Below are 25286 nucleotides of genomic sequence, written 5' to 3' on the forward strand. Positions count from 1 at the left end.
GGGCGAATGAGATTTCACCCTGACTGGGGTACAGGGGGAATGGGATTTCACCCTGACTGGGATACAGGGGTAATGAGATTTCACCCTGACTGGGGTACAGGGGGAATGAGATTTCACTGTGACAGGGGTATAGAGGGAATGAGTTTTCACCCTGACTGGGGTACAGGGGGAATGGGATTTCACCCTGACTGGGGTACAGGGGGATTCAGATTTCACCCTGACCGGGGTATAGGGGAAATGAGATTTCACCCTGACTGGGGTATAGGGAGAATGAAAGTTCATCATGACTGTGGTAAAATGGGGAATGAGAGTTCACCCTGACAGGAGTAGAGGGGGAATGAGATTTCACCCTGACTAGTTTATAACGGGAATGAGAATTCACCCTAACTGGGGTATAGGGGGGAATTAGATTTCACCCTGACTGGGGTATAGGGGGAATGAGATTTCACCCTGCCTGGGGTGTAGGGAGAATGAGATTTCACCCTAGCTGGGGTATAGGGGGAATGAGAATTCACCCTAACTGGGGTATAGGGGGGAATTAGATTTCACCCTGACTGGGGTATGTGGGGAATGAGCTTTCACCCTGACTGGGGTATAGGGGGAAATGATATTCCACCCTGACTGGCGTATAGTGGAATGAGTTTCCACCCTGACTGGGGTACAGGGGGAATGGGATTTCACCCTGACTGGGGTACAGGGGTAATGAGATTTCACGCTGACTGGGGTACAGGGGGAATGAGATTTCACCGTGACAGGGGTATAGAGGGAATGAGTTTTCACCCTGACTGGGGTACAGGGGGAATGGGATTTCACCCTGACCGGGGTATAGGGGAATGCGATTTCACCCTGACTGGGGTACAGGGGGAATGGGATTTCACCCTGACAGTGGTACAGGGGGAATGAGATTTCACCCTGACTGGGGTACAGGGGGAATGGGATTTCACCCTGACAGTGGTACAGGGGGAATGAGATTTCACCCTGACTGGGGTACAGGGGTAATGAGATTTCACCCTGACTGGGCTACAGGGGGAATGAGATTTCACCGTGACAGGGGTATAGAGGGAATGAGTTTTCACCCTGACTGGGGTACAGGGGCCATGAGATTTCACCGTGACGGGTATAGGGGGAATGTGATTTCACCCTGACTGGGGTACAGGGGCCATGAGATTTCACCGTGACGGGTATAGGGGGAATGTGATTTCACCCTGACTGGGGTATAGGGGGAATGCAATTTCACCCTGACTGGGGTACAGGGGGAATGGGATTTCACCCTGACCGGGGTATAGGGGTAATGAGATTTCACCCTGACTGGGGTACAGGGGGATTCAGATTTCACCCTGACCGGGGTATAGGGGGAATGAGATTTCACCCTGACTGGGGTATAGGGGGAATGAGAGTTCAACCTGACTGGAGTATACGGGAATGAGATTTCACACTGACCGGGGTATAGGGGGAATGAGATTTCACCCAGACTGGGGTATAGGGGGGAATGACATTTCACCCTGACTGGGGATTGGAGAAATGAGGTTTCACCCTGACTGGGGTATAGGGAGAATGAAAGTTCACCATGACTGTGGTAAAATGGGGAATGAGAGTTCACCCTGACAGGAGTAGAGGGGGAATGAGATTTCACCCTGACTAGTTTATAACGGGAATGAGAATTCACCCTAACTGGGGTATAGGGGGGAATTAGATTTCACCCTGACTGGGGTATAGGGGGAATGAGATTTCACCCTGCCTGGGGTGTAGGGAGAATGAGATTTCACCCTAGCTGGAGTATAGGGGGAATGAGATTTCACCCTGACTGGGGTATAGGGGGAATGAGATTTCACCCTGACTGGGGTATGTGGGGAATGACATTTCACCCTGACTGGGGTATAGGGGGAATGAGATTTCACCCTGACTGGGGTATAGGGGGAATGAGATTTCACCCTGACTGGGGTATAGGGGGAATGAGATTTCACCCTGACTGGGGTATAGGGGGAATGAGATTTCACCCTGACTGGGGTATAGGGGGAATGAGATTTCACCCTGACTGGGGTACAGGGGGAATGGGATTTCACCCTGACAGTGGTACAGGGGGAATGAGATTTCACCCTGACTGGGGTACAGGGGGAATGAGATTTCACCCTGACTGGGGTACAGGGGTAATGAGATTTCACCCTGACTGGGGTATAGGGGGAATGAGATTTCACCCTGACTGGGGTATAGGAGGAATGAGATTTCACCCTGACTGGGGTATAGGGGGAATAACATTTCACACTGACTGGGGTATAGGGTGAATGTTATTTCACCCTGACTCAGGTACAGGGGGAAATGAGATTTCACCCTGACTGGGGTACAGGGGGAATGAGATTTCACCCTGACTGTGGTATAGGGGGAATGAGATTTCACCCTGACTGGGGTAAAGGGGGAATGAGGTTTCACCCTGACTGGGGTATAGGAGGAATGAGAGTTCACCCTGACTGGGGTATAGGGGGAATAACATTCCACCCTGACTGGGGTATAGGGGAAATGTGATTTCACCCTGACTGGGGTATAGGGGGAATAACATTTCACCCTGACTGGGGTATAGGGGGAATGTTATTTCACCCTGACTCAGGTAGAGGGGGAAATGAGATTTCACCCTGACTGGGGTATAGGGGGAATGAGATTTCATCCTGACTGGGGTATAGGGGGATTGAGATTTCACCTTGACTGGGGTATGGGGGAGAATGAGATTTCACCCTGACTGGGGTATAGGGGGAATGAGATTCCACCCTGACTGGGGTATATGGGAATGAGATTCCACTCTGACTCGGGTATAGGGGGAATGACATTTCACCCTGACTGGGGTGTAGGGGGAATGAGATTTCACCCTGACTGGGGTATAGGGAATGAGAGTTTATCCTGACTGGGGTATAGAAGGAATGAGATTTCACCCTGACTGGGGTATAGGAGGAATGAGATTTCACCCAGACTGGGGTATAGGGGGGAATGACATTTTACCCTGACTGGGGTATGGGGAAATGACATTTCACCCTGACTGGGGTATAGGGGGAATGAGAGTTCACCCTGACTGGGGTATAGGGGGAATGAGATTTCACCCTCAGACTGGGGTATAGGGGGGAATGACATTTCACCCTGACTGGGGTATGGGGAATTGACATTTCACCCTGACTGGGGTATGGGGAATTGACATTTCACCCTGACTGGGGTATAGGGGGAATGAGATTTCACCCTGACTGGGGTATAGGGGGAATGAGGTTTCACCCTGATTGGGGTATAGGGAATGAGAGTTTATCCTGACTGGGGTATAGAAGGAATGAGATTTTACCCTGACTGGGGTATAGGAGGAATGAGATTTCACCCTGACTGGGGTATAGGGGGAATGAGAGTTCACCCTGACTGGGGTATAGGGGGAATAACATTTCACCCTGACTAGGGTATAGGGGGAATGTGATTTCACCCTGACTGGGGTATAGGGGGAATGTTATTTCACCCTGACTCAGGTACAAGGGGAAATGAGATTTCACTCTGACTGGGATATAGGGGGAATGTGATTTCACCCTGACTGGGGTATAGGTGGAATGAGGTTTCACCCTGACTAGGGTATAGGGGGAATGAGACATCACCCTGACTGGGGTTTCGGGGGAATGAGAGTTCACCCTGACTGGGGTATAGGGGGAATAACATTTCACCCTGACTGGGGTATAGGGGGAATGTGATTTCACCCTGACTGGGGTATAGGGGGAATAACATTTCACCCTGACTGGGGTATAGGGGGAATGTTATTTCACCCTGACTCAGGTAGAGGGGGAAATGAGATTTCACCCTGACTGGGGTATAGGGGGAATGAGATTTCATCCTGACTGGGGTATAGGGGGATTGAGATTTCACCTTGACTGGGGTATGGGGGAGAATGAGATTTCACCCTGACTGGGGTATAGGGGGAATGAGGTTTCACCCTGACTAGGGTATAGGGGGAATGAGAGTTCAGCAGTTCAGGGCAAAGCTGGGGAAGAATTTCTAAACCCATATGGGCGAGCCTTTGGATTTGTCTTACCAAAAGTGTTTCAGAGGCTTACTTGTTGAGCATATTGAAAATAGAGGTTGGTAGATTTTTAACTACTCAAGGACAAAAAGGATATGGCCTTAGGACATGGCATGGGAGTAGAAGGTCGGTGGTGAATGGCAGAGCTGCAAAGAAGGTCTACTGTTGCTTCTGCTGAGTGAACAGTGATGTTAGAATTGATGTCATTTGATGTTCCTCTGGCACATGCGTTTCGTTAAAGAGACGTTGATTATGGATGGTGGAGTGGTTCTGCCAATAGCCTATCTGGGTTCAATCCTGGATTCTGGTGGAGTTTGCCTTTTCTTCTTGGGAGTTTCGCGGTGAATTTTCCCCAAGTGTTTTCCTCTCTCATCGTAAAGTTGTGCAGGTGTATAGGTCAGATAGCCGCTGTAAGTGGGTGCTTAATGATTGGCATTGATGTTGTGGACTGAATGGCCTATTTCCATACTGATGACTCTCTCCAGGAAGCACCCAGAACTAAATTTTTTCAAAAGTCATTGCATCAAAAAACCCATTCTCAGTCACATAGTACTGATGTAAACATTCCCACCTATCAAATTCCTGGATATACAGTACGCTGGTGTAAATACGGGGAAAGCAGAGTGTCGTCAGAGAGGGAGGAGTGAATAGAGAGTATGCAGACTCTCCAGAGAGGAATAGATGAATATATGATCTTATCAAGGCACTAGAGTTTGATAAGGATTAACAGGATGCTGGAGAGCCCAGAATTAATTTTGGCCATTCAGAGTTGAGATGCGAGAATCAGACTAGAAAGTGAAAATGGGTATGATTTTGTCAATTGGCCATATAAACTTGAAGGACTGACTGATTGGCCTCCATCTGTTTTTGCTTATTGCGTTATTCTATAAAAGGAAAGGACTTGCATGGATGTAGTGCCTTTCATAGCCTCAGGACTTTGAAGATTAATCACTTTTGTAATAGTGGAAACAATGTAGAAACAAGTGAATTGTTGTGGGTCCAGGTCCTTGCTCGGGCAGAAGTTAATTCTAGAGATAACCAACTTCTCAAAGTACTTCATTGTAGCACTGAAGAAGGGTCTCAGCCCAAAACTTCGACTGTTTATTCATTTCCTTAGATGCTGCCTGACCTGCTGAGCTCCTCCAGCATTTTATGTGTGTTGCTCTGGATTTCCAGCATCTGCAGAAACTCTTCTGCTTACACTGGACAATAAAGGCTTTGCTTCTTGAACACTTTTGGGTATATCTCATGGATTTTGGGCTCCTAATCATGGAAATCACTATGAAATTTCCCTATCACGCACTGTTTTGTGAAATCATCTATGTTTGTTATTTCAATTCATAATTCAAGTCAGAATAACTGATGCCAAAATTAAGGAAGGCATTTTCATTGGTCCACAAATCAAACAGGTCATCAATGACAGGCAATTCAAAGAACCTCTAGAGGGTCTAGAGAAAATCACATATGGAAGGCATTCAAGGATTTTGTTGAAAATTTTCTTGGCAACTAGAGCACCAAACTATGTGCAGCAGGTTGACAAAATGTTTCAAGCATACAAAACAATGAAGTGCAACATGATACTAAAGATTCATTTTCTGCATTCCCATTTTTTTTTCAGATTATGAGGACACGCAGTCCTCTTTTATTGTCATTTAGGAATGCATGCATTAGGAAATGATACAATGTTCCTTCAGTATGATATCACAGAAAACAAGACAAACCAAGACTGAAAAACTGACAAAAACCACATTATTATAACATATAGTTAAAACAGTGCAAAGCAATACCGTAATTTGATAAAGAACAGACCATGGGCACGGTAAAAAAAGTCTCAAAGTCTCTCGAATGTCCCATCATTTCACGCAGACGGTAGAGGGAAAAAAAACTCTCCCTGCCATGAGCTTCCGGCGCCGCAAACTTGCCAATGCAGCATCCTGGAAACACCCGACCACAGCCGACATTGAGTACGTCCGAAAACTTCGAGCCTCCGACCAGCCCTCCAACACCAAGCACTGAGCACCATCTCTGCCGAGCGCTTCGACCCCGGCCCCGGCAACAGGCAAAGCCGAGGATTTGGGGCCTTCCCCTTCAGAGATTCTCGATCGCACAGTATCAGCGACAGCGAAGCAGGCATTTCAGAAGTTTCTCCAGATGGTCCCCTATGCTTCTCACATCTATCTCCATCAAATCAGGATTGTGCATGGTACCTACTTACAAATACGATATCATTTCGGAGCGGCCGTGCACACTGCGTCCTCCTCCCCATCTTCTTTTCCCCTCCCCATTTAGACTTCTTCCCTGCAAATCCTGGCACTGTCAGTGATGAGCATGGTGGAAGGTTTCACCGGGACATTGTGGTCATGGAGAAACAGTGTCAGGGCAACTGGAATCCATCAATGCTGACTGATTATTATTGGACGTTTGAGTGAGAAGCCTCAGACACTAAGTACAAATGAAAATCATCAACAAAACATCTTTTAGCTTAGTCGAACTATTGCAAAGCATCAGCACCGTTATGAAATTAAACACATTATATTCAATAAAAGTTAATTTCTCGTTTCTCCAAATTCCTATGTAATACGAGTAGTCTGAAATTATATTTGGGTTCAGCTTCAAGCGGTCTATCATAAACAAAAGATATTTCTGAGGAAGCAACATTTTGGAAAAAAAATTGTCTGTGTTATCATTACGATCTGCTGAGTGTAGCATTTTTTGTTTTAATTCGGGGTATAATCTTGCTTCTCATTTATAGCAAGAGTAAAATGAGGAATATAGCCCTTAGGGACTGCAGGAAAAACACATTTTTCCTTACGGTAATTAATTTTGTCTGTGCAGTTAACAGACCAGAATCACACCAGTGATCAACCGAGTCACACCTGCCTTCTGTGTCTGCTGGGTGCAAAATGAAACTTTTTTTCTACCTGGGCATAAATCACCCCTTCTTCCTCATGTGCAGAGCACTGGAGCCAGAACTTGTTGGGTGTAAAATAAAGAAAGGCAGTGGACTGGTTGAACTGGTTCGGCTCATTATGGAAGCAGAGCAGAAGCACCTTGTCCAGCAACTGTGGCATGTCAGACATCCTTGCAGGACACCTGCTAGCTCAAGATTTGTGAAACCGCAATGCATTACTGAAGAGAGGGGGAAGGGTAAAGCCGTGATCCCATGTGTCTGGTAGGATTCCCAACCCTTCTGGGTAACAATGGGGACTGCTATAAGCAAGTTATATAGTACAATCATATCAGCACTATCAGTTAGAAGTTTTCTTCTGTTTCTTAGTTGTAATGTGTGTAGGAATTGGGGTGTGCTACTGACTGATGAATCAGAATTTATACTTGGTCCCCACTTTATTAGGTACACCTAATTGTTAATGGGAATATCTAATCAGCCAATCATGTGGCAGTAGCTATACATAAAAGCATGCAGACATGGTCAAGAGGCCCAGTCGTTGTTCAGTCCAAACATCAGAACGGGGGATGAGATGTGATCTAAGTGACTTTGACCGTGGAGTCATTGTTGGTGCCAGATGGGGTGGTTTGAGTATCTCAGAAATCTCCTGGGATTTTCATGCACGACTGTCTCTAGAGCAGGGACCCCTACCATTAACTGGGGACCCCTGGTGGAGAATTTACAGAGTGGTGTGAAAAACAAAACAAAATCAGTGAGCAGCTGTTCTGTGGGCAAAAACGCCTTGTTAATGAGAGAAGTCAGAGGAGAATGACCAGGCTGGTTCAAGCTTGACAGGAAGAAAACAGTATATCAAATAACCAGACATTACAACATTGATGTGCAGAAGAGCATCTCGGAACGCTCAACATATCAAACCTTGAAGCGGATGGGCTACGGCAGCGGAAGACCACAAACATACACTCATTAACCACTTTAATAGCTGTCTGATAAAGTGGCCACTGTATGTATATATCAACAGGGATCTGTCCAACTGTTGAGGATTAGTGAGACAAATGCTGGAAGAACTCAGCCAGTCAAACAGCATCTGTAGAAAGATAAGCTAGTCAATGTTTTGGGCCAGTGACCTCTGCTCAGAACCATGTGATTTAATAAAATTTAGGTTTAAATAAAATTTCAAGCCATTGTGCCCAAGAGGAAACCGGATTGTCACGAGTCATCCTAATGCAGGTGCCATGGTCCGGCGTATTTTGCACACTTGGTGATGTCATCAATGTGTTTGGCAGAAATTGGTCACTGAGTGGGACAAATTCTATCAAGCACTTTGACTCTGTACGACACTGGGAATACAGTGTACTGACGCGGACTTTTACAATGCACATGTAGTCTCAAGTGCGTCAATCAAAATTTAGACCAATTCTGTGCCAGTTAGTTGAAGTGAGTAAAGCTTACACCCCACCGTATAGAACTCACCATCTTGAATTTGATTTATGAGATGTGTTGAGTTACACAGCCCAGCAGATTCTAGTTCTGCCATGAGCACAGGCTGGAAGACTGGAGTAGGGAGATCAGTAATGGTTGTCTCCCAGTCCCCAGCCCCCAGCCCCCAGCCCAATTTCATAGTGCACAAAGTCAGTGGATGAAAGCAGCGGCTGACACCACGAGGAATGGCGATGAATGGGGCAGGTACTCTTAGGCTGAACTGCAGAAAGGAAGAATACTTCTTCCCCACGATATGGACATACCCACATGCCACAGTGGCACAGCCAGTAGAGTTAGTGTCCCATAGCTCCACTGACCTGGGTTCAATTCTGATCCCAGAGGCTGTGGTCAGGATTGAACCCACAGTGCTGTCTGTCTGCAAAGGACCAGGCCGTGCAGCCATCGTGGGGCAGTCAGTGAAATTAAAACCATTAACATTACACCTGATTTCCAGCTGATTTACTCCGTGTTTCACAACCAGTGTTGAAGGTCGTGACATTTGATCCAATCTCTGCCAGTGTGCAGAATACACCCAGCAATGGCACCTGGATTAGGGTGATTCACGGCAGTCCGGTTTCCCTTCGGGCGTGATAGCTTGAATTTTTATTTAAACCTAAGTTTTATTAATCACATACGTCTTATGGGATAGGCTGCCCAAATTGAGCTTCCCACTAATTAAGCCTTTTTAAAAAATTTAGAGCAGATTAATTCTCAGAAATTGAGGTTTTATCTGTGATGAAAAGTGGCAGTGACAGACTGATGATAAAAACAGTGGGACTACAATGCAAAGTAATATATTAAATAGTGGGGAGCAAGAATTAATAACCACCAATATTGGCAGCAATACCTCACATTCATTTTGTTTAGAGACAATCCATTCAGAAATTCAGTAACGTTGGAGTGAAGACTTCAGTTGTATTGAGTCTATTAATATTAATATTAAATACATTGGTAAGAGATCACTGGAGACTAATGATACCTTGAATCTTTAATAGTAGTGACTTTAAGACTCTTGATTTTGTGATTACTTACAGAACTGTGCAAAAGTCTTAGACACACACACACACACACACACACACACACACACCCACCCCAGGGTGCCTAACACTTCTGCACAGTCCTGTATTGGTCTATGTGGAGCAAAGAGCAAGTTTGTAAGTCTGGCAGGAGCAAAGGATGTTGGGAATGGCGAGGGTTGAGCACCACAGGAGCGGTGTGGGACAGGTGGCAGAGAAGGTTTGTCAGGGACAGGGGGTGGTTGTAACGTGGCTGCAGACACATCCAGCCTTGAGACACCAGGCAAGGTCATTTGATTCTAAACATTTGGTTTATTGATCATTACAGAAATCACGACCCCCATCCCACTGTCAGTCCACACAGAGACCTGTGTCAGAATCAGGTTTATCATCACTCACATAAGTAATGAGATTTATGTTTTTTTGTGTGGCAGCAGTACAGTGCAATGCATAAAGTTACTACAGTACTGTGCAGAACTGTTAGGCACCCTAGCTGTATATATGCACCTAAGACTTTTGCACAGTACTGTATATTAGGCATCAATACATTAAACTGTAATGTTAGTAATCAAGATAGGATTTCAACAGCATTAGATACCAATGACATTAAGACCAATTCTATTCATCACTAATCATTTTAAGTCGACTAATTTATTGGGTTGTAGACATCATCAGCAAGGAATCTCTCAATGTTGTCCTCTCCTCTCCTATCAGATTCCACCTCCATCATCCCTCTGCCGCTTCTACCTATCATCTGCCAACTCCTGACGTCATTCATATACTCCCTCCCTCCCTCCGTCCCTCCATCACCCGCCTGTCACCCTCCTCATATGGACCATCCTCCAGCTTTTACTGCACCCCTTCCCTCCACCTTTACATTCTGGTTATCTCCCCTCTTTCCAGTCCTGATGAAGGGTCTCTGGCCGAACTGTTGACTGTCCATTTCCCTCCACAGATGCTGCCTGACTTGCTGAGTTTCTGCAGCATTTTGGGTGTTGCTCCAGATTCCATTGTCTGCAGTCTCTTGTGAACTGTAGACCAAACGACTTGCTGCTCACTGCCCTGAACTGGATACAATGTTGGATTGCAGCTTTCCACAATTCCAAAGCAGATCTGTGAAACTATATTGTCTGGTGCTTTCAAACTACAGGGGAGAAGAAACAAGAAACACCCACTTTAATTGAAGAAGACCTTTTGTTTCACTCTCATTGTGTATACCAGACCAAAGCTAAAGCTATTCATTCACACTTCAACGATAAATACACATATTATTAATGACAAAAGTGCATCAAGATTAAAATTGCACAAATCCATGTATATTTTTGCACAATGTTTAAATTTTATTTTTTTTAAATTGGATTATTTGCTTAATAAATGACTCTGCTTGCTTTTAAACTCTATATTCCCTGTAGTTGCTAGATTGGTAAACTCAAGGTGCTTATTGCTTTGCTTTTCTCTTTGCCTTTGTTACACTTTCCTGGACTCTTACAGTGAATGACTGTGGCTGTGTCACAGGTGGTTAAGACACCTCTGTTAGCTCCTGGTTTTTCTTGATCCAAACTTACATCCATTTCTATTTTGTCCCACCAGGTGCGTAGTTGTGCTTTTTAATCCAAAGAAGACCAAGCAGCACCATATACTGAATGGGTCAAGGTAAGACATTAGTGGAAGGAATGTAACTGCCCCGCTCCCAATGTCACCCGTTCACCATGGGACAAGGAGACAGCACAGTGTGCAGCTAGACCACAAGACCACATGACATAAGCACAGAATTAGGCCATTCAGTCCATCGAGTCTGTTCCGCCATTCCATTGTGTTCATCTGTTGTCTCTCTCAACCCCATTCCCCTGTCCTCTCCCCGTATCCTTTGACACTCTGACTAATTAAGAGCATATTGACCTGCTTGAAATATACCCAATGACTTGCCTTCCACAGGCACCTGTGGCAATAAATTCCAGATTCACCATGCTATGCCTAAAGAAATTCCACCTCATCTCTGTTCTAAATGGATGTTCCTCCATGCTGAGGTTGTGTCCTAGGTCCTTGACTCCCCCACTATAGGAAACATTCTCTCCATATCCACTCTATCTAGGCCTTTCAATATTTAAAAACGTAAACACGAGGAAATCTGCAGATGCTGCAATTTCAAGCAACACACATAAAAGTTGCTGGTGAACTCAGCAGGCCAGGCAGCATCTCTAGGAAGAGGTACAGTTGACGTTTCGGGCCGAGACCCTTCGTCAGGACTAACTGAAGGAAGAGCTAGTAAGGGATTTGAAAGTGGGGGAGGGAGAGGGGGAGATCCGAAATGATAGGAGGGGGAGGGATAGAGCCAAGAGCAGGACGGGTGATTGGCAAAAGGGATATGAGAGGATCATGGGACAGGAGGTCCGGGGAGAAAGAAAAGGGGGAGGGGGGGGAAAAGCCCAGAGGATGGACAAGGGGTATAGTCAGAGGGACAGAGGGAGAAAAAGGAGAGAGAGAGAGAGAGAGAAAGAATGTGTGTATATAAATAACAGATGGGGTTCGAGGGGGAGTTGGGGCATTAGCGGAAGTTAGAGAAGTCCATGTTCATGCCATCAGGTTGGAGGCTACCCAGACGGAATATAAGCTGTTGTTCCTCCAACCTGAGTGTGGCTTCATCTTTACAGTAGAGAAGGCCGTGGATTGATATGTCAGAATGGGAATGGGATGTGGAATTAAAATGTGTGGCCACTGGGAGATCCTGCTTTCTCTGGCGGACAGAGCGTAGGTGATCAGCAAAATGATCTCCCAGTCTGCCTCGGGTCTCGCCAATATATAGAAGGCCACATCGGGAGCACCGGACGCAGTATATCACCCCAGCCGACTCACAGGTGAAGTGTTGCCTCACCTGGAAGGACTGTCTGGGGCCCTGAATGGTGGTAAGGGAGGAAGTGTAAGGGCATGTGTAGCACTTGTTCCACTTACAAGGATAAGTGCCAGGAGGGAGATCAGTGGGGAGGGATGGGGGGTACGAATAGACAAGGGAGTCGCGTAGGGAGCGATCCTTGTGGAAAGCGGGGGGGGGGTGGCGGGGGAGGGGAGGGAAATATGTGCTTAGTGGTGGGATCCCATTGGAGGTGGCGGAAGTTACGGAGAATAATATGTTGGACCTGGAGGCTGGTGGGATGGTAGGTGAGGACAAGGGGAACCCTATTCCTAGTGGGGTGGCGGGAGGATGGAGTGAGAGCAGAGGTGCGTGAAATGGGGGAGATGCGTTTGAGAGCAGAGTTGATGGTGGAGGAAGGGAAGCCCCTTTCTTTAAAAAAAGGAGGACATCTCCCTCGTCCTGGAATGAAAAGCCTCATCCTGAGAGCAGATGCGGGAGACGGAGGAATTGTGAGAAGGGGATGGCATTTTTGCAAGAGACAGGGTGAGAAGAGGAATAGTCCGGATAGCTGTGAGAGTCAGTAGGCTTATAGTAGACATCAGTAGATAAGCTGTCTCCAGAGATAGAGACAGAAAGATCTAGAAAGGGGAGGGAGGTGTCGGAAATGGACCAGGTAAACTTGAGGGCAGGGTGAAAGTTGGAGGCAAAGTTAATAAAGTTAACGAGCTCAGCATGCGTGCAGGAAGCAGCGCCAATGCAGTCGTCGATGTAGCGAAGGAAAAGTGGGGGACAGATACCAGAATAGGTTTGGAACTTAGATTGTTCCATAAAGCCAACAAAAAGGCAGGCATAGCTAGGACCCATACGGGTGCCCATAGCTACACCTTTAGTTTGGAGGAAGTAGGAGGAGCCAAAGGAGAAATTATTAAGAGTAAGGAGTGACATGGCTGGATTCCCTTTGGTTATTTGGGACACTGTGGGGCAGGAGACTGTTGCTGAACAGTTTCTAACGAGCATCAGTTGTGTGCACTTGAGTGGGCATTAGACACTACATTGTGCTTAGAGCAAACATTTTTTAAATAGTTTCAGTTGTGTGTGTGCATTTGAAAAACAGCTATTTGTGTCACTATTGGTGAGAAATAAGCAGTAAGACAATTCAGAACTGTCTTGTTCACTGAGGTTTCAAGCTTTCAGACTTGGAAATACCAGAAATGGCCAAGAGTGAAAATGAAATGATTTCTGTACTTCAACAAGTTAGGAACTATGAAGAATTTGAAGGTATTGACAATCATCTGGAATGTTACAATGTAAATGAAGATTTGGAGGATGCACTTATCAAAAATATCGTAGTCAATTATCTATACTAGATGTTTACGCTGATTTCGTTCATTTACAGTCAATCTAAAGAGCACACAACATACACTGAATGAATTCGTCAAACGATAACTATTAGGAACTAATACAGTTTTTTATAATGCTGTAGTAGTATTGATAGTATCTAATCTTTTCTATATTTCATTTAAATACTTAATTTGTTACTCAATTAAATGGTAGTTTGTCTTTTTTTTATGCTTTTTTAACTATTTCCACAAAACTTCAGCTAATTGGGGGAGCTGTTTAATTGGGACAAAATGTACTGGTCCCAATTATCCCAATTAACTAGAATCCACTGTATCCTAGTCCTCTTGAAATAGATGCTAACATTGCATTTGCCCTCCTTACCACTGATTCAACCTGCAAGTTAACCTTTATGGAATCCTGCAAGAGATCTCCCACATCTCTTGCACATCAAATTTTTGAATTTTCTCCTTTCTTTAGAAAATATTCTGTGTCTTTATTCCTTCTACGAAAGTGCATGACCATGTGCTTCTCTACACTATATTCGATCTGCCATTTCCTTGCCCATTCTCCCAAGGCAGAGCTGCGACTTTGGTTTCACGTTCTCCCAAATTGCCATGCTGGTGTGCTCCAGGTGTGCCAGTTTACTCCCAGGCCACAGAGACACACAGGTCGATTAATCTGCTGCTATAAATTGCCCCAAGTGCAGGTAAGTGGCCTTAAGGCATTAAGACATAGGAGCAGAAATGGGCCATTTGGCCCATCAAATATTTGCCATTCTGTCATGGCTGATTTATTTTCCCTCTCAACTCCAATCCTCCTTCTCCCCATAACTTTTAACACCCTTACTAATCAAGAAACTGTCGACCTCTGTTTTAAATATACCCAGTGATTTGGCCTCCACAGTCATCTGGCAATGAATTCCACAGATTTATCACCCTCTGGCTAAATAAATTACTCCTTATTTCTATTCTAAAGGGATTTGCTTGTATTCTGAGGCTGTACCTGCTGATCCTCAACTCTCCCGATAATAGATATATCCTCTCCATGTCCACTCTATTCAGACCCTTCAATATTTGCTAAGTTTCAATGAGATGCCCGCTTTTCCGCTAAACTCCAGTGAATACAGGCCCGGAGCCATTAAACGCTCCTCATATGTTATCACGTCCATTCCCAGGATCATTCTCATAAACCTCTTCTTGACCCTCCCCAATGCCAGCACATCCTTTCTTAGATAAGGGACTCAAAGTTGCTCACAATACTCCAAATATAGTCTGACCAATGCCTTATACAGCCTTTATATTTTATTCTTGCTTTTATATTTCCAGTTCTCTTGAAATGAATGGTAACTTTGAATTTGCCTTCCTAAACACCAACAAAAACCGCAATTTGACCTTTGGGATATCCTGCACTAGGACTCCCAAGTCCCTTTGCACCTCCAATTTCTAAGTTTGTTCCCTGTTTCTGAAATAGTTGATGCGTTTATTCCTTATAGATATTTGCCTAACATTTTTGCACAGTACTGTTGTCCCTTCAGTCAATAATGTCTGTGTTAACCATGATACCAAGTTAAACCAATTCTATCTGCCTGCTTATCGCTCCGTTCCCTACAGTTAAAAGATAATCTGAGAATGTCTTAAGACCATGATGAACCAATTAACCAATAAAAGACACTTGGTCCATTCGAGGGACGTGGACCAAATGCGGACAAGTGGAACTAGCGTTGGTGGAACATTGGCTAGCATGGACCAGTTGGGCCAAAGGGCCTGTTTTCATGCTGTATGACTCTATGATAGTTTTCTACCATACACTTCCCTACACTGTATTTATCTGCCACTTCTTTACCACTCTCCTAATCTTACTGCAGACTCCCTGCTTCCTCACATTACTTGCCCCTTCACCTGCCTTGTATCATCAGCAAACATGGCCACAAAGCCATCAATTCTATCATCATTAGTATGTAACATGAAAGGTAATAGACCCAACATCAACCCCTGCAGAATACCACAAGACCTTTCTTATGGTTTCCACATCCTTCCTGTAGTGAGGCGACCAGAACTGAACACAGTACTCCAACTGGGGTCTGACCAGGGTCCTATACAGCTGCAACATTACCTCTCAGCTCCTAAGCTCGATCCCACGGTTGATGAAGGCCAATGCACCGTATGCCTTCTTAACCACAGAGTCAATCTGTGTAGCAGCTTTGAGTGTCCTATGGACTTGTGCTCCAAGATCCCTCTGATCCTCCACACTGCCAAGAGTCTTACCATTAATACTATATTCTGCCATCATATCTGACCTACCAAAATGAATCACCTCACACTTATCTGGTTTGAACTCCATCTGCCACTTCTCAGCCCAGTTTTGCATCCTATCAATGTCCCACTGTAACCTCTGACAACCCTCCACACTATCCACAACACCCCCATCTTTTGTGTCATCAGCAAATTTACTAACCCATCCCTCCACTTCCTCGTCCAGGTCATTTATAAAAATCACAAAGAGAAGGGGTCCCAGAACAGATCCCTGAGGCACAGCACTGGTCACCAACCTCAATGCAGAATATGACCCGTCTACAACCACTCTTTGCCTTCTGTGGGCAAGCCAGTTCTGGATCCACAAAGCAATGTCCCCTTGGATCTCATGCCTCCTTACTTTCTCAATAAGACTCTCATTGGGTAGCTTATCAAATGCCTTGCTGAAATCCATGTACACTACATCTACTGCTCTACCTTCATCAATGTGTTTAGTGACAACCTCAAAAAATTCAATCAGGCTCGTAAGGCCTTTGACAAAGCCATGCTGACTATTCCTAATCATGTTGTACTTCTTCAAATGTTCATAAATCCTGCCTCTCAGGATCTTTTCCAACAACTAACCAACCACTGAAGTAAGACTCACTGGTCTATAATTTGCTGGGCTATCATCTCTGTATCTCAGGAACTCTACTTCTGCTTACAGTCCAATATATGGTAACATTTGAAAGTCCATGTAACCAACAATACATTATTAGGTTGTCAAAAACTCAATTGTCAAATACACCTAGCATTAAAGAACTCAATGCCAACTTTCATTTATTAGCCTTTGTTGTCCGAAGTCTCCATTATCCGAGATCAAACAAACAACAGACGGAGAATGGAGTCCTCCAAGACCTTAAGAGACTGGGAAATAAAAGAAAAATGACTTGAAACAGGAATGGGGTTGAGAGGGCTATTAAATAATAACAAGTCAGACATTATTGAATGGCGGAGAAGACTTGATGGGCCAGATGGCCTAATTTTGCACCTATATCTTATGGTCTTACGGTTCTGCACTTATATATAAAATCCAGACTGTTTACGGAAACGTTTACCTTTGAGTTCAGAAATAAGAACATGGCACAGATGTATGCGTGGCTAGAGATCAATGTGCAGGGGAAGGATTTTTGATTCTTCAGCCAATTTAGTGGAAGATAGGACCTGTATAAGTCTGATGTTTCCAGGGACAGGATCAATGTCCTCAGAGACAGATTAACTAGTGCTGTTTGTTGGGGAGGGTTTATTCCAGTTGCAAAAGGGATGAAATTCTCTGCAAATATTATGCTGAGAGGAAAGGTCTAGAAATTTAAGGTCAGAAATTTAGTATGAGATTTCCTGGATTGGTCTAATGGTTTAAAGGTGAATTGTTTCAGTTGTAAAGTTACAATGTACAGGCTAATGTTATCATTAGAGCAAGTAACATTAAGATGAGATTTAATAGAGGTGTACAAAAGTAAGGTCAATTTATATGGAGTAAGCAAATATATTTCCTTTAACGTACGTGTAAAGAATGGAACACTGATCTGAAATTTGAGCAATATATAAGAAATAGATGTGTGGAAAAAAGTAATTAGAGTAGTTAGAACTTTGAATTCATGTGCTTATAAGGATGGTATAGAAATGAAACAATGTCTTCAAAACAGATTGGATAAGCAGGGAGAATAATGTGCAGGCATTGTAATTGATTGCATTACTCAACTAGAATTTGACATGATGGGCTAAATGGTGGACTCCTGTCCTCTTATGCTGTTCTCTACTGAAAAGAGTGGACTCTCTCTCTGCTCTTGTGCCAGATTTTATATTCTTTTGTTTGAAATATATTACTAAATCTGCAAAGCAGATTCTGTACATGGCTGAAGTCAATTAGCCTTGGCTACCATGCAGTCCAAAAATTTCCTATAGTGTAGATTAGGTTAGGAATGGAGGTCATCTAGGTGTTATATTTAGACCAAGAGATCACAAGATGTAGGAGCATAATTCAGGCATTTGGCTCCGCCATTTCATCTCGGCTGATCCGTTTTTCCTCTCAGTCCCAATCTCCTCCCTTCTCCCTGTATCCCTTCATGACCTGACCAATCAAGAATCTATCAACCTCTGCCTTAAATATACATAAAGGATTGGCCTCCACAGCTGCCTGTGGCAAAGAATTCCAGATTCACCACTCTCAGACTAAAGAAATTCTAAATTCATCTCCATTCTAAAAGGATGACTATCTATTCTGAGGCTGTGTCATCTGGTCCTAGACTCTCCTACCATAGGTAACATCCTCTTCACATCCACTCTATCAAGGCCTTTCACCATTCGATAGGTTTCAATTAGGTCACCTCTCATTCTTCTGAATTCTAGTGAATACAGGCCCAGAGCCATCAGATGCTCTTCATGTGACAAGTTGTTCAATCCTGGAATAATTTTTGTGACCCTCCTTTGAACCTTTTCCAGTGTCAGCACATCCTTTCTAAGAAAGGGGCCCAAAACTGCTCACAATACTCCAAGTGAGGCCTCACCAGTGCTTTATAAAGTCTCAACATTACACCCTTGCTTTTAAATCCTATTCGTCTTGAAATGGATGCGTAAATATCGTATTTGCCTTCCTCACCATAGACTCAATCTGCAAATTAACCTTTAGGGAATCCTACACAAAGACTCCTTCGCACCTCAGATTTTTGAATTTTCTCTCCATTTAGAAAATAGTTTACCCTTTTATTTCTTCTACCTAAATGCAGGACCATACACTTCCTGACACTGTATTCTATCTGCCACTTCTTTGCCCATTCGCCTAATCTGTCCTTCTGTAGCCTCTCCCCTTCCTCAAAACTACTTGCCCCTCTACCAATCTTCATATCGTCCACAAATTTTGCAACAAAGCCATCAATTCCATTATCCAGATCATTGACATATAATATAAAAAGCAGTTGCAACACTGACCCGAGGTTTACCCTTAGTCACCAGCAGCCAGCTAGAAAAGGCTCCCTTTATTTCCACTCTTTGCTTCCTGCCAATCAGCCACTGCTTAATCCATGCTAGCACCTTTCCTGTAATACCATGGGCTCATAGCTTGTTAAGCAGCCTCGTGTGTGTCACCTTCTGAAAATCCAAGCACACAACATTCACCAACTCTCCTTTGTCTGTCCTGCTTGTTATTTCTTCAAACAATTCCAACAGATTTGCCAGGCAAGATTTTCCCTTGAGAAAACCTTGCTGACCACAGCCTATCTTACCAAGTACCTCCAAGTACCCCGAAACTATATCCTTAACAAAGGACTCCAATATCTTCCCAACCACTGAGGTCAGACTAACTGGCCTATAATTTCCTTTCTTCTGCCTCTCTCTCTTCTTGACAAGTGGAGTGACATTTGTCTGGTCTTCCGGAACCATGTCAGAATCTAGTGATTCTTGAAAGAACGTTATTAATTTGAATTCACACAGTATACAAAATAAGGTAGATGATCTTGTATCACAGTTAGAGTTTGGCAGGTATAAAGTTGTGGGCATCACTGAGCCATGGCTGAAAAAAGATCGTAGCTGGGAGCTTAACATGTAGGGATATACCTTGTATCAAAAGAACAGGTAGATAGGCAGAAGGGGTGGAGTGGCTCTGTTAGTGAAAGATGAAATCAAATCCTTAGAATGAGGTGACAGAGGATCAGAAGATATAGAGTTATAGGATTTTGTGAAGATAACATGCATGAGTCAAGTGCTTAGCAAAAGCTGCAGTAGCCCTTTACTTTCATTACGAACAAAACCAAAATCAGTCGCCTTACACTAACGTCTTTACATCAGACACCATCTCCTAAAGCGAACACAGCTCAATGACACTGTTTGTGAATTATGTAGAACAGTTTTGATTATGAACAATATGTGTCCTCTGTCACCCATTACCCTTCCCTATACAGCCCCCCGCCGAGTATTCACCAAAACCAGCACTGGGCGTCTGTCTGGGGCTCGTACGAGCCACCCAGCTCAGGTCCTACATGCCTTGGTTGGAGTAATAGCAGATTAGGGACATGCTGATACACACATGGTCACCTTGTGATGCAGGTGTATGGTGGTGGGACCATCCAGATCTTGGTGGGCCAGTTTAATGAGATCTATAGAAATACATTCAGGTTTACCCTTTCTATCTGCAATAAAAGTCTTTTTGCCCCATTCCAAAACATGGAATGGGAAATTGTAAGGGGGCTTAAGGGAGTGTGCACATGCATCATGGTGGACAAAAATGATCGACATAGAATGTAGGTCAACTGGAACCCAGGAGTGCTGAACGCCATGATGGGAGGTAGGAATGGGAGGAAGGGAATTGCGTTTACTGAGGAGGGTGAAATGTTGCTGAAACACCAATCAGGCGGTCATGGCGTCAAGAATGAAGTCAGCCGGCTCCCTTAGCAGCTGCCCATACACCAACTCAGTTGCAGATAGCTGCAGGTCCTCTTTTGGAGCTGGTCTGAGCCCAAACAGGACTCACAGGAGAGGATCGTGCCAACACAGATCCATCAAGGAAGTCCTCAGAGCAGCCTTTAAGGAACGGTGAAACTGCTTGCACAAGCCATTGGACTGCAGGTGATATGCCATGGTGCAATGTAGCCCAACGCTGAGGTTCTGTCATAAGCGGTGGCTGGGAATGGACCCAAGTGCAAGACACAGACACTGAAGTACTAGGGACAGGAATAGGATACAGGGTGAGGACAAGGACATGGACAGGAAAACCGGGAACCAGGAACAGAACTGGACAAGCGAGCTAGGAGCCCGGGCTTGGACTCCGAGCCAGAGACTGGACAAGGACCCAGTACCTGGGTCTTGTCTCTGGCTCGGACCTCTGAACTAGGCAAGGATGAGGCTTGGCTGGCAGGCAGAACGAGGCTGGAGTCTTCAGGCTTGAGGCTAGAGACTAGAGGTGAGGCTTGGCAGGAGGCAGAAAGTTGGAGTCTTCAGGCTTGAGGCTAGAGGCTAGAGACTAGAGGCGAGGCTTGGCAGGAGGCAGGAGGCTGGAGTCTTCAGGCTTGAGGCTAGAGGCTGGAGATTTGAGGCGAGGCTTGGCAGGAGGCAGGAGGCTGGAGTCTTCAGGCTTGAGGCTGGAGACGAGGCGAGGCTTGGCAGGAGGCAGGAGGCTGGAGTCTTCAGGCTTGAGGCTAGAGGCTGGAGACTTGAGGCGAGGCTTGGCAGGAGGCTAGAGGCTAGAGATGAGGTGAGGCTTGGCAGGAGGCTGGAGGCTGGAGTCTTCAGGCTTGAGGCTCGGCAGGCTCCTCTGGGGCAGGGCGCGGATCACCACCCGACGGAGGCATGGGACAGGAAGGGACAGAACCAACCGTTGGTTGCGGCAAGACGGCCTGGCTTACCTGACGGAGGCAAGGGACAGGAAGGGAGCTAGGTACAGGGTGGCTCCAGGACAAGACTGAAGGCGAAATGAGGCGAGAGTTACCGGCAAGACAAGGCTTCAGGCAATGCAAGGCGAAACAAAAACTTCAGGCGAGGCAAGAGTTACCGGCAAGACAAGGCAGGGCTTCAGGCAAGGAAACAGAAGGCAGGAGAAGGGATACAAGGAGTAAGGACAAGAACCAATCCAGCAGCCGCGCCCTGCTCTCTGAAGGTATTTATGCAGCCAGCCCCAACAAGCATCAGCTGCCTCAATTAGAGCTCAACAGGAACAGAAACAGGGTAGACAGGAAAACCTGGAGCAAGGGTCGATGGACCGGACCGTGAACCGGAATGTGGACTTCACGGACCAGACCATGACAGGTTCTGGGCCATCACTAAAGAGTGAATGGGGTTAGCGGCTGGAAGAGTTATCAGATCGGGTGCCAAACCCAGCAACTCAGGTGTTAAGAGAGTCTGAGCCATGTCCGCAGCCGTCGTTGATGCTGGAGGGACAACCTCTGGCCACCTGGTGGTACGAACCACCATGGTAAGGAGATGCGTGAAACTGTGGGCGGTGGAGGGAGAGGACCAACCAGGTCCGCGTTGACATGATCAAACCGTTCGTTAGCGAACTCAAGAGGTACCAATGGTGCCTGACAGATGGTTAATTTTCAGCCACTGACACACAGTAGGCTGAGCTCCAACCTTGCACATCCTCCCTAGAGCCATGTCACACAAACTTTAAAGCAACCAGTTTCTGTGAAGCCTTCCCAAGAGAGGCCATGAGTGGAGTTAAAATCAGTATCCCTCCAGTTTGCAGGCACTGTGAGGCGAGGGCAGTTGGTTGAGACATTGCCCAGGAGGGAAATCCCTGCATCCCCACAATTGACGTCAGCCAACCGCTGGCCCGAGACTGCTGTCCTGTGAGCCTGGACCTCCGGATTGGTGGCTTGGTCAAGCTGCCATGCTGGCATGTGCATCGTATCGAAGGTGGCAAATGAGAGGCCATCAGCCACTGCATCATTTTTCCCTTCGATGTGGTGCATGTCAGTCGTGAATCCTGAAATATAGGCCAGGTGGCGTTGCTGCTGTTTAAACCAAGGATCTGATGCTTTGGCCATTGCGTGTACGAGAGGTTTGTGGTCAACGAATACTGTGAAATGCTGACCCTCCAGTAGAAAACAGAAGTGGCGTATTGTCAGGTAGAGACTAAACATGCTATACTTCCTCTCGCTGGGTGGGGATGAGGGTGTAGCTGTCAGGGGAAGAAGGCGAGAGGCACCACACACCTCCAACCAACTGTTCGAGCAGAGCACCCACAGCATAGTCTGAGGCGTCAGCAGAGGTGACCATGGACATATTGGGGAGAAGGTGTGCCAGTAAGGTCTCTTTCAAAAGACACACACAAAAAATGCCGGTGAATGCAGCAGGTCAGGCAGCATCTATAGGAAGAGGTAGATGCTGCCCGGCCTGCTGTGTTCACCAGCGTTTTTTGTGTGTGTTGCTTGAATTTCCAGCATCTGCAGATTTCCTCGTGTCTCTTTCAAAAGAGCTCATTTTGGTGCCGTCAAATGCTCTGGTCATGTCTGCTGACCACTCAAACATGCAATTGAGGCCACTGCCTTTCAGGGTACTATACAAGGGGAACACAGGTTCAGCAGCTCGCAGAATGAAATGGTGATAGAAATTCACCATTCTTAAAAGCTCTCACAGTGCTTTGGTCCCATAAGTCCAGATACTGCTGCCTTTGGCAGCCTCTGGGTCTATCACCCTCTGCCTTATAATCAATGGGCGAGCCTGGCAGCACACTCACCTGAGTGCCCCTGTCACACAGGAAGCGTCGCCCTGAAAGAGTGTCTGTCATAAATAGTAGATGACTCTGGCATCTGGAACCCACAATGTTCACAAACCTCTGGTGTCCCGATTCGCTGGTGCTGTCGTAGCTGTGTGGCTGTCGGCACTTCTTGGTGAAAACAGACATGGCACTGTCTGGCTCGGAGCCATGGGCGTGGGTCTGCTGGAGGTTCTGCTGACAGGGTTTATTGGGTCAGGGAAAGGAGGAGGAATGTTGCACCTCTGCCTGGCTGAGTGTAGACTATTGGCTGTTTTTGCAAGCTCTCTATAGTCCTTCATGGGTGTATTAGTAAGAGCCGTCGAACTTCCTCAGGCATTTTTTGCATAAAGACAAAATATTCTGCAGATGCTGGGGTCAAAGCAACGCTCACAACACGCTGGAGGAACTCAGCAGGTCGGGCAGCATCCATGGAAACGATCAGTCAACGTTTCCACAGATGCTGCCTGGCCTGCTGAGGTCCTCCAGCGTGTTGTGAGTTTTGCATAAAGAGTTATTTAAAAATATAACAAGGATAGTGATTGCCCAGGAGAGATAGCATGTGGTCATTAGTACTAAAAGCCTAGCGTCTCCCAGACCGGGCAAGGAGAGTAAATGTTTGACATGTACAGACTTAAACAGTCCAGAAGTCTTATTCACTATGAATGCCTGCAAGACAGTGAATCTCGGGGTGTATAGGGTGACATTTCTGTACTTTGATAATAAATTTACTTCAAACTTTTGAAGTTTGAACTTTGACATTGGGAAATGTACCCCAACAGCTCTAGTGTCCTGACCACAAGGGGCTGAAGAGGAGGCTGACAGAGGAAGATGTGAAATAAGAATGGTAGAGATGGAAAATAAAATTTAGCTTAAACTTTGACGGACAAGGCTGGGCTACCTCAAAAAGCTTTTTTATTCTGTGGAATGAAATGGAAAGAAAATGATGTGACTTCAGTCTTTATTTTCTCCAGGAAAACCATCACAGCGTTGGCCTTCTCTCCAGATGGGAAGTACCTGGTCACAGGGGAGGTGAGTCCTTGCGTCAAGAAGGTTTGTTTGCCCTTGTCTGATGTAATAATGACATTGCTGGGTGTCACTTTTGCAAAGAGGAAACTGTGCAGTTGCTATATTTAAGAGATGAATTGGAATGACGCGGTACAGAGAGTGAGATTGTGGCTACAGTCCTAGAAGGTTTCCCTTCTTCCATCATTGATGCTGCCCTCACCCTATTCTTCATTTCACGGACATCCACGCTCACCCCATCTTCCTGCCTCTTTAACAGGGATGGAGTTCATCTTGTCCTCACCTACCACCTTATGAACCTTCACATTCAGCACGTTCTCCACAACTTCTGCCATCTTCAATGGGATCTTACCACCAATCACATCATTACCTCCCACCCCCCATTCGCTGCTTTCCACAGGCATTACTCCCACTGTGATTCCCTTGTCCATTCACCCTTCCCCACTAATTTTGATCCTGGCACCTATCCCTGCAAGTGACAGAAATGCTACACCTGCACATTCACCTGCTCCCTCACCTCCGTTCAGGGCCCCAAACAGTCCTTCCAGGTGAGGCAACACTTCACCTGCGAATCTGTTCGGGTCGTCTGATGCTCCCGTTGCAGCCTCCTCTACATTGGTGAGACCGAATATAAATTGGGGGACCATGTTGTTGAGCACCCCCACTCCATCCACAAAAGAATTTTCCGGTGGACAACATTTTAATTCCTGTCCTCCTTCCTGTTCCAACATGTCAGTCCATGGCCTCCTTTTCTGCCACAATCAGACCACCTTCAGGGTGGAGGAGCAACACCTCATATTTCATCTGGGTAGCCTCCCACCTGATGGCAAGAACATCGATTTCTGCTTCCAGTGATTTTTTTTCTCTTTTATTTCTTCTTATTTTATTTCTTCTCCTCTCCCCCTTCCCTCTTCTTCCATTCCCCACTCTGGCCTCTTATCTCTTCTCCTCACCTGCCTATCACCTTTCCCAGTGCACCTTTTCCTTCTTCCTTTCTCACATAGTCACTCTTCTCTCCTGTCATATTCCTTCCTTTCCAGCCCTTCACCTTTCCCACCCACCTGGTTTCACCTACCAGCTTGTTTTCCTTCCTCTCCCCCCACCTTTGTTTTCTGGCATCTTCCCCCTTCCTTTCCAGTGCTGGTGAAGAGTCTC

At 45.8% G+C, this 25286-nt stretch overlaps 1 protein-coding gene across 2 annotated transcripts in view; it reads left to right on the forward strand.

Moving 5' to 3' along the window:
• mapkbp1 (mitogen-activated protein kinase binding protein 1) overlaps positions 1–25286 on the forward strand; it is a 262295-nt gene that overhangs the window by 103443 nt on the left and 133566 nt on the right. For both annotated transcript variants that reach the window (XM_063052886.1, XM_063052893.1), the window contains exons 3-4: positions 11027–11089; positions 24080–24137. In XM_063052886.1, the coding sequence (XP_062908956.1) occupies positions 11027–11089; positions 24080–24137 (121 nt within the window). The remainder of the gene's footprint in view (positions 1–11026; positions 11090–24079; positions 24138–25286) is intronic.

The sequence above is a fragment of the Mobula hypostoma genome, chromosome 1, assembly GCF_963921235.1.
Source record: "Mobula hypostoma chromosome 1, sMobHyp1.1, whole genome shotgun sequence".
NCBI lineage: Eukaryota > Metazoa > Chordata > Chondrichthyes > Myliobatiformes > Myliobatidae > Mobula > Mobula hypostoma.